Source organism: Pollicipes pollicipes, unplaced genomic scaffold, assembly GCF_011947565.3.
Source record: "Pollicipes pollicipes isolate AB1234 unplaced genomic scaffold, Ppol_2.1 Scaffold_3447;HRSCAF=4054_pilon_pilon_pilon, whole genome shotgun sequence".
Lineage (NCBI taxonomy): Eukaryota > Metazoa > Arthropoda > Thecostraca > Pollicipedomorpha > Pollicipedidae > Pollicipes > Pollicipes pollicipes.
Genome location: NW_023596297.1, coordinates 36029419 through 36039919, shown reverse-complemented (window position 1 = coordinate 36039919; position 10501 = coordinate 36029419). Strand labels below are relative to the sequence as shown.

Sequence of the window (10501 nt, the reverse complement as noted above, 5' to 3'; positions counted from 1 at the left end):
TTATGTTGGGCTACAGGGCAGCATTGACTGCTTTGATGTGGAAAGTCTAGTGGAAACGTTCTGGGATGGATTTGGTTCAAAGAGCCTGCTCCGAATGGATCAGATTCTGTACCAAATTTGAGTGTTTTGCTGCTTAATTTGAAGCTGTTTAACTACTGATTTAAACATCTCACCATCATCCTCGTCATCGTTTGCAGACTGATCATGCTAGTAGCCAGGGGCACAGCCAGGACTTTCTTAATGGTAGGGGAGGGAGGACCAAAGCTCAGTGAGCACCCATCGTAGGCAACCAAAGAAGCTGTCTTTGGTGGTGAAGTAAAGAAGGGTCTGGGGCAGGAGCGCCCCGTCCTCTCTGTCTACATCTCCCGTGGTAGCACTGGACGTGTCTTATCTCAGGCTAGGCGGGACTGGCAAGAAAATCGCAAATGCATTACCATGATTAAAACCAAGTGTTGTGGCCAGCATTTAGTCCAGAACCGCCTAAAAAGGACCGTGGGAAGAGAGATGGGGAAGGGGTCAGTCAAGCAGGTTTGGTCTCTATCACAATATAACCCATGTTTTGTTGAGTTTAGGTGGACGTTTAGTGCCTGAAATTCAATTGCCGCGCCTCAGGGGCCCATTTGCATGTTCCAGCCCCTGTGATTATCTTGAACAATCTGAAATTATTGGAGCTTTCTCCGCCTGAGTGTAAAGGGGGTATCACCTCCATGGAGAAAGAGGGATATGGCCTCCTGCCCCCATTGGCTATGCCAGTTCCAGAAATCCAGGACCAGTGTTTATTATTAAAAGATTAAGTATGACACACAAATAATCATACATAATAGAGTATAATGAGACGTCTTTCAAACGTTCATTGCACGCATCTGTTCTGAAGAATTCATACTGTTACAAGTTCGCCAATTTTACCACGCTGACCTGGCTGGCCGCTCGTGCAGCTGTTGGATGACATTACAATATGATATCCGTAAATGCTCGCCTCCTGACCTGTCGCGACCTAGCCTCGTCATCCGCCCTAGGGAAAGCCACGCGTCGCGTTATCTCTGTTCACAAGCCGGAGGGAAGAGTCCAGCCGACACTCGCTAGTGTAGCTGGCAATCAGCTCTTGCGCCACATGGGCAGAGCTTCGCCGTCTCGAGCGTGCTGGGCTGTAGTGAGAATCGGAAGATGCGCTAGACTGTCGCATTTTATATCGTCGCAGGTCGGATGAGAAACGAGCCTAAGTGGACGATCAATGAGTGATTGTCACGTACCCTGTCGTGAAGGCACGTGACATTTAAGTGGACACTGCCTCGTTGTCGCTGGGTCGTGCAGCCGGTCCAGTTAACAAGGTACGGCAGGTACGCGAGAGGTTAAGACAATGGCGTAGTTCGTCGTTGCCCGGCGGCTGGTAGGCCAGTGCTTAGTTGGCAAAGCCTGGAAGAGGCTTAACGATCGGTATGAGAGGAGGAAATCTTAGGAACGTTGTTGCACACGCTCATCTAACGCAGACTCACACAAACTATCCGAGGACGCCTATCCACTTTTCTCTAGTGCGTGCCCGGTTTTCGAAATGGCAGAGGCCCGTGTGAGGCCACCGTCCTCCAGCAAAAGTGGGAAAACACCTGTCTGACGGCAGGATATTGTCCTGCCCTTCCTCAACACGTCATTGTGCCCCACGGGAGATGGGCCCGAAGAACAGCTCTCATTTATGCATGACGTCAGGCATATGCATTTCCTTCACTGTCAATCACATGAATCCTAATCATGTAAAACGATATTGGCAGCAAACAGTATTCACGCTTGAAGTACCTGTCTGGTGATATATCTAATGGCGTGATGATCCAGGGATGTGAGTGGCCGTCCGTAAACCATGCTAGGCCTGGAGGGTGAGAGGGGGGGGGGGGGCGATGGAGGTTGGTAAGCATAGCGGAAGTGTAACAAGAGAGGGAGGGAAGGTTTTGAACGGCGACTGCAAATCATGCTAAAAATATTTAATGCAAATCAAGACCTTAAACCCGCATGTCATTGCGTGTTTCCCATGCCGAGGAAAGCCCTCATTGTTCCACATTTCAAACATTTTTGGGTGCCAAATGAATTTAGTTTTTGGGATGTTACGCTTAACAAAGCATAACCAGTGAGTGCAGGGAATGGCAAGCGTTATTAATACGTTACTAGGGGAAGGAAAGTTGAAAATAGCCAAAATGCGCAACGTTATTTAGGCACAGCATTCTTAGGCAACGGGCCTATATACTTTCCGGAAAAGAAGATTAATGCCCTAGCGCCAAGGGTACATCGCGGCAAATGTGGATAACAACACCCGTATATTTATTTTTCTTAAATAATGCTCTCATAGAGATATGGGATCTCATGGCCACAATGACAACACCGCATGCCGCGGTCGCTCTGCAGGGCTGACTTCTGAATGTGTAATCATACATTCCATAAAAATACAATGGTGTGCTGTTGTTGTTTGCCGACATGACAACTGCAAATTGGCACGGTGATTCTCGGAAAGGTGGAGAGAAGGCACTAGTCTTACGGATGGAAAAGCTGTTCGGGCTATCGGCCTAGTTTGGTGTATTGATGTCAGTGTGCAACGTTTCAGCCTCCTAATTTTCCGGTCGTCATCAGGTGTTGTTAGAGTCCGGAGAAGGACCGGATGGCGTCTGCCTATAAGCTATGCACGCATCACTAACCGAATTTATTCTTTGACATTTCTGGGACCCGAACCGGGGTCTTCTGATCGCCCGTGCAGAACTGCCTAACTGCGCTCTTCGTGTCTAGTTGTCTTGTCTGCTTAGATCAGTCAGCAGAGATCCAAGGTCACCATATTCTAGAGAGGATGGGTTGTCAACCATGGCGTATCAATTGATGAAGCTTTCATGGCGACCAGTTAATGTTCTAACGGAAGCGCAGATCTCACCGGCTTGGAACATAAAATCGAGTGCATCTAAGTTTGGCGGTTGCCAAAGCCACAAATCTAGTTATCGGATGTTTTATTCTGGTCTTTGATGTTGTCCAACGTCTCAATGAGTTACTCTGAGTATATTTTTGACAATATTGCCCTGAATGGTGAAGATTTAGTGAGATCGGTTCCAACAGGCTCGGGTTGTTTGATTGCCAGCAAGTTTAACCCGTCGTTTAGTCTCTGGAAGGTTGGCGTAGCTTGCGCAATAGTAGACAGAGTTGGCGCTTACGGGACATATTACGGCATGCGCATTTGTTGGTTTCAGCTGCGAGCAAGGCTAGCTGCGAGGACGCTTGTGGGGAGCATTGAGGGTGTTGCGTGGAGTCGCAGCGGGATTTCCGTGACAGTAGGTGAGCAGATGTGTGGTTGCTCAAACTGCACAGATTGATATTGCCTCGGCTGGCTTTGAGTTGTTAGCTGCACATAATTTTGTGTATTTGGTTCTTGTCACGGGCGAGTGCGGTGCACGTGGAGCCAGTCTGCAAACCATGGCAGTCATGGGGACTAGTTTTATGCAGCCTGAATTCTGCCCCAAATGCATTCTGCTAAAATCATCAAGTGCTCTGAAGGCCTCTGCATTTTTGGGTGTGCGACACCTCAAAAGTGCCCAAGCTGAGCTCTCGCCATCCCAAATTGCTCTGAATTTTCATGTTATTTGTTGTGAAAAAGATTTGAGTGTTTTTGTCTGAAATAGCTTTTGCAGCTTCACAATTTCTTGTAACATGAATTTTGTACTGAAATTGGTGCTGAATGCATTTGGCAAAGAGTGCTTGGATTTGTCACACATATGTCCTGAAACATCTGCTGTGATAGGTTGCTGGACATCTATGTTGCTGCGACTCCAGACATGTTTTGTGGCAAACTATATTTTTGCAATCCAGTTCTAGGGTAAAATGAGTTGTGTCTCTTTGATTCTCATCCACCAAAAGCTCCAAGGTTTTTTTCTGATTGTGCCAGCTAAAAATTCTGTAATATTGCTGATAATTCATACTTTTCCAGTGGCATGTGTGGCATTTCACAAGGGGAATATGTAAAGAATTTTACTGAAAAGCTATTTGCAGTGTGTCTTGAACTTGTATGAGATTTTTGGTGTGGTGTTCAACTATATGACATATTCATAATCTGCTGAACTGTATGTGTTGAACTTGATTTGTTATTGTCAACATTTATTCATTTGCATATTAAAACATGCTGCACAAATTTGAAACAACTAGGCCACAGGCTTGCATTTGCTGATCTGGCCTGCCCCTTTGCATTCTCTTGTTTTTGGCACATGTGGTGTTTGCAACAAAATGGGAGCTTACTTAAAATGGGATCTGTCATGCGCTAACCACATGCATGCCATGTGATGTATTGATGGCTGATTATTGTCAATATCATTGGCACTTGGGAGTCAACATTTGATGCATAGCAGTGTTATGGGAGAAAACACATTGAAAGATAAAGATCATAATTAATATGACTGAGTGTCTGGCATGACATTGGAATAGCATTTCCAAAAAAGGAAAGGCATTAATATATCATACCTGTGAAGGAATCTTGCATTTGCTGACCTAACCTCCCCATTTGCTGTCTCTTATTCTCAGCCTATAAGGCATTAGTGGTAAAATGGGGCTGATGTGATGTGGAATGGGATCAGTCATGTACTAACCACATGCACGCCTCGTGATACATTGACGGCTGATGGATGTCAATATCATTGACAAAGGTGATTTATCATTTGATGCCTGGTCTATTAACAGGAGGAAATACACATGAAATATATGAATGATGTGATGCACTGGTCAGGATATCTCAGTAGTTGTCCATTTTTGCTGGTGTGCTTAAAACCTTTCACCTGCTCCAATTACAATCAGTATTATGCTAATTGATGAGTTGAGGTCTATTTTCATGAGTCGAAGGGACATGGGACATGTGGATCATGAACATTGTCACCCACAAGTCAGCAAAGCTCAGAAAAGAGTTTATTAGATATTGACGTGAAAGAAATCTTCCTTCAGCACAGCTTGACCTACTGATTTGTGGGTCTTGTCACTATGTTTATGACCCATGCATCCCATGCTGGTGTGCCTTTTGTCAACTTAAGTTGTTATTCCAAAAAGTAGAGGTTGTTGAGGCAGTTAGCAGCCAAAAATGGCGGTTATGATCCTTTATGCGCCTTGAGACACGACGCTCCTGGCCCATTTTTCATGATGCTTTGCCTCCTGTAAATCGGCCGGGTTCCTGCGGATGGTATGGTGAAAATGACAGTCGACCTTTCCCGTGGCGGTGTGAGCCGGAGGGGACAGCGGCGGTTGGTGGGGGGACTCTGGCGGTCCGGCCCAGCCACTGGTAGGAAATTGGGCATTGTCCAACTTTTGATCTGTGTGGTGAGTGGACAAACGGCCTGACGACGTTCATGGATTGTGTGGTGAGCGCAGCTATCCCACACAAACACGTGCTGATGGCTTCTGGGGTACGACAGGGGTGGGCTGTGTGAGGGGTGCTCCCCGGAGACATCAAAGGCGGCTCTCCAGCGCCTCCCGTACCGAAGTAATTTTTTTTTGGGGGGGGGGCTTTGCCATTGAAAGGATATGGTCATCCTCTAGGTCATTCGTGATTTTAGAAAATACCGGAGATCTGACAAATTTCTACAGTCGTAGCGCATGTTCAACAATTGTTTTTCGGTCCGGTAACGGTCCGGTCCGGCTGGCCGGCCGCTGTTTCAGTTGAGATTAAATAGACTATGGCGCGTCGACTGGTGGCTTTTGCTTTGTAGTCTGGTTAACTTAAGTGTTTCGCGTGTCAGTAACCAAAGGTGGGCAGTTGTGAACTTTGTTGTACCGTGGGACGTCAGCGACAACCATTACCCGCAAGGTCCATGCTTGTTCACGTCCTGTTAATTGGCTGCGCCGCCGTGTCGAACGGTGTCCCTTTTACAGCCATTGCACGGAAGGCTGTCTTCTTTAACACGACAGGATGTTCTCATGAATGTTAGCATTTTAGAACCTCCGCAAAAGGGAAGGGCTAACATCCCTTCTCACTTCCGTTCCTCCCCAGTGATTTGTTCTCTCCAAAGCGAACAAACGCCTGGTGATGCGCTGAACACCACTCAAGTGGCGCCGTCCAGTTCGGTAGATCATCTGCTTCGGTCCTTACGGGAGGCAGGACTGCAGAGCGCCTCACGTGCCGCGCAGTACTGCGGTACAGCCGCCCCCGATGGCCTTTGTTGCCCAGTTGCTCGCTAACCTGATCGGGTCTGCCAGGACAAACAGTGCACCTGTTCTGGGTTATGGGTTACAAACAATGCACCTCTTCTGGGTTCTGGGTTACAAACAATGCGCCCATTCTGGGTTCTGGGTTGCAAATAATGCATTCGTTCTGGGTTCTGGGACGTTTCCAGTGCCCAGTGGGACTCGTGTCCTATTTTACCAGAATGCTATCCCATGCCTCAAATGCACGCACATGCACTTCTACCGGGTCGTGTCGTAGTATGACCTCGATTGAATCGATGGAGATATTGTTGCGTGGGCTCACATTATTCGATGTGATTCTGACTGGTCCCTTTCTCCACCAGGTGAACAAATCTGACGAACACCATGGACGGGGCGCTGGCGTTTGTAACAGAGAATCCGACCATGTCACGGATTCTCTGCTGTGAGTGTGGCACTCCCATTGAACCAAACCCGACCAGCATGTGCGTGGCGTGCCTGCGCACCCACGTGGACATCACCGACGGTATCCCCAAGCAGGCAGTACTGTACTTCTGCAAGAACTGCGAGCGTTACCTGCAGCCTCCGGATACGTGGGTCAAGTGTGCGCTGGAGACGCGCGAGCTGCTGGCGTTGTGCCTGAAGAAGTTGAAGGGCCTATCGCAGGTGCGACTGGTGGACGCGGCGTTCGTTTGGACGGAGCCGCACTCACGTCGCATCAAGGTGAAGCTAACCATCCAGAAGGAGGTGATGAACGGCACGATCCTGCAGCAGGTGTTCATCGTAGAGTTCGTCGTCAACACGCAAATGTGCGGTGACTGCCACCGCGCGGAAGCCAAGGACTTCTGGAAGGCCCAAGTGCAGCTACGCATGAAGGGCACCAATAAGAAGACGTTTTATTACCTGGAGCAGCTCATTCTGAAGCACAAGGCGCACGAGAGTACTGTGAACATCAAACCCGTGCACGAGGGCCTGGACTTCCTGTTCGCAAATGAGGCGCAGGCACGCAAGTTCGTCAGCTTCGTCGACTCGGTTGTGCCATGCCGCACGCAGACGTCCAAGAAGCTCATCTCTCACGACGTCCGCAACAACACGTACAACTACAAGTTCACGCTGAGCGTGGAGCTGGTGCCGATCTGCAAGGACACGGTGGTGTGTCTGCCGCGGCGGATGGCGCACCAGCTGGGCGGCATCGGCCAGCTTTGCGTGGTCTTCCGCGTCGCCAACGTCGTCAGCCTGATCGACCCGAGCACCGGCCAGGTGACGGAGCTGCACGGCGCGCAGTACTGGCGCGAGCCGTTCGGCGCCGTCTGCGGACCGCGCCAGCTCACCGAGTTCGTGGTGATGGACGCCGAGGTACAGCGCGCCGACGAACGGCGTACGTTCGCCGGCCAGGGGGCGCTTAGCACGCGCCACCAGGTGGCGGACGTGTGGGTGGTGCGCAGCAGCCAACTGGGACAGGAGGACGCCGCCGTCCACACGCGCACCCATCTGGGCCACTTGCTGAAGCCCGGTGACTTGGCGCTTGGACTCGACCTCAAGAACAGCAACATCAACGACGACAACCTTGAGGCCATGGACCAGGAGAAGTTACCGGACGTCATCCTCGTGAAGAAGGTGTTCGCCGACCCGGCGGCGCGCCACCGCCGTCGCCGCTGGAAGCTGAAGCACCTGCGTGACGAGGCAGACACGGCCAGCCAGGACCGGGACTACGCCGAGTTCCTCGAGGACCTGGAGGAAGAGCCGGCTCTACGCGGCAACGTCAACATCTACCGAGACCCGGCCAAGGTGGCCGTGGACGTGGATGACGCCGGCTTTGACGCGCCGCAGGTCACGCTGCAGGAGATGCTAGAGGACCTGCAGATCGGCGGCGACGCCACCGGGGAGGAAGGCGCGCCTATGCTGGAGTAACTGCCAACGGCCAGGAGGGTACGCTGATGCGGAAGTGAACGCAGTGGTTGCTCCGGTTTGGGTGGGGAGATGGGTGCGCTGACATGGTGGGTTGAAAAGTAAAAATATTTAACTTTTTAAGGACATGAAAGTGCTTTGGGAGGCGTAGAAGTGTTAAAATGTCTTTAAAGGCGCAACGCCCACTGGTGCGTTCCAACACTGTCGGCGGGTGTTTGTTTGCCTCTTGCAAGCTGTCCTTGACGTGGATGCGTGCATCCATATAAATAAGAGTGAATGGAGATGCTGGTTGTGTTATTGCCATCGGCCGTGAAATGATGCGCTCCGTTGTGTCGAACTGGTTGTAAATCGTCCCGTACATTTGTACTGGTGTTACGGCTGTCACGGAACATATCATTGGACACCATTTAACCTGTGGGTAAAAGAGGAAAAGTGATAGGAAACCGTTGGCTACGAACTCGTTGACAGTACTCTATCCGTATACTTTCTGTTATGTGCGATGCACAATTGTCTTCGTCAGCATTTGGCAGTTTATACCGAGCAAAGATGGTCAGATGTATTCAGGATCCTTTGCTGTTACCATGAACTCGCGACTCCCTCACCGGTGACTACTCGTTACTGCGAAGCATGAGAGTTCGCGAATCATCGCAACAGTGGCGCGAGGGACGCACGCGAACCTGGAAGCGTGTCTGTAAAAACTGAGTATCGCGTATAAACGATTCACGGCAACTGGATTTCGTAGAAAATAAAAGCAAGCCAGAGGCAGTGTCACCGGGCTGGTCGCTTGACGCCATTGGGAACGGTGCCATACAGAGGTCAACGCGAGCCTCGAGCTGCCGCGCTTTCGACCGACGCACGGCAAATACCTGCGCCTCCGTAGAGGTTCTTGTATCGTGACACACCGACACGGCAGACGCAAGGCGAAGCGAGATGGTATCTGCGTGACTAACTGGAAATGGGTAAGGTCGTATAGTGCACACACCGCAATGTGACCTGGGAGAAGCGCCCTTCGAGGGGGGGACCGCTGCTGATCGCCTGGGGACCGCTGCTGATCGTCGGTGGCAGCTGCTGACCGCCAGGGGACCGCTGCTGATTGACAGGGGGTAGCTGCTGATTGACAGGGGACCGCTGCTGATCGTCAGTCGGCAGCTGCTGGTCGTCAGGGGGCAGCTGCTGACCGCCAAGGGACCGCTGCTGATCGTCAGTCGGCAGCTGCTGGTCGTCAGGGGGCAGCTGCTGACCGCCAAGGGACCGCTGCTGATCGTCAGTCGGCAGCTGCTGGTCGTCAGGGGGCAGCTGCTGACCGCCAAGGGACCGCTGCTGATCGTCAGTCGGCAGCTGCTGTCAGGGGGCAGCTGCTGACCGCCAAGGGACCGCTGCTGGTCGTCAGTCGGCAGCTGCTGGTCGTCAGGGGGCAGCTGCTGACCGCCAAGGGACCGCTGCTGATCGTCAGTCGGCAGCTGCTGGTCGTCAGGGGGCAGCTGCTGACCGCCAAGGGACCGCTGCTGATCGTCAGTCGGCAGCTGCTGATCGTCGGCTGCAGCTGCTGACCGCCAGGGGACCGCTGCTGATCGTCAGTCGGCACCTGCTGGTCGTCAGGGGGCAGCTGCTGACCGCCAAGGGACCGCTGCTGATCGTCAGTCGGCAGCTGCTGGTCGTCAGGGGGCAGCTGCTGACCGCCAAGGGACCGCTGCTGATCGTCAGTCGGCAGCTGCTGGTCGCCAGCGGGCGGTTGCCTCCCGCTCACACATGGACCGGTTTTAGGACAAAAGTGTATGCATAAAGTGCGCATGCAACTGTTCGTAAGGGCACGCAAAAGTACGTACGCAAGTGTTGCTGATGGATAAAGTTGGTTTGACGAGCACGCGCGCAAAAGTAAATAAGGCAAAACCAGGAGTCTATTCGGTATAGCTTCCTATTCAGATTGGAGGGGGTGCTTCCTCCCCAACTCAGGCTCTATTCTTCGAACTTTGATGGAAAAGTGAGCCAAATATGGGAGGCAACCCGCTTCTTGGCGAATTTTTGGGGGTAGGCCTCGTGATTTTTATGATCCAGCCCCCTAGCTCACTGAGAAACTACGCCTCTGAGGATAAGCAGGATCGTATGTAAATCAATACTGACATGATGGTAATCATTAAGAAAATGAGGAAGCACAAACATACGTACAAAAGAAGGTTCGCGAGCCACATAGGTGTAAGACCGGGGTCCGTGGGTAAGCCCTCACTTTCCGAGAATGTTGAATTGACCCCATGGCGATGCCTGTAGAGAATTGGTTTCGAGATGGCAAATGGTGATTTGTTGGAGTGTTCAAGGACAGAGCAACCACCCGAGCACCATACAATGCACCGCAAGCTCTCAAATTCCGCCGAAATTTGGTTTCCGGGGTTAATCTATGGCATGCATTTGAGTGAACAATCGCTACCGCTGTCCTGCGTACAGTTTAAAAGTGATACTT

General features: G+C 51.2%; 1 protein-coding gene across 1 annotated transcript; it reads left to right on the top strand.

Moving 5' to 3' along the window:
• Positions 1-3221: 3221 nt before the first annotated feature.
• Positions 3222-8817, top strand: Nmd3 (60S ribosomal export protein NMD3). The gene is made up of 2 exons (XM_037214981.1): positions 3222-3297; positions 6504-8817. Exon 2 carries the CDS (start codon positions 6526-6528, stop codon positions 8047-8049), a length of 1524 nt encoding a protein of 507 aa, XP_037070876.1. The 5' UTR covers positions 3222-3297; positions 6504-6525; the 3' UTR covers positions 8050-8817.
• The last annotated feature ends 1684 nt before the right edge of the window (positions 8818-10501 follow it).

What these genes read in the sequence shown, in the direction of transcription:
- Nmd3 (XM_037214981.1), top strand. Translation starts at nt 6,526, where the DNA reads ATGGACGGGGCGCTGGCGTTTGTAACAGAGAATCCGACCATGTCACGG.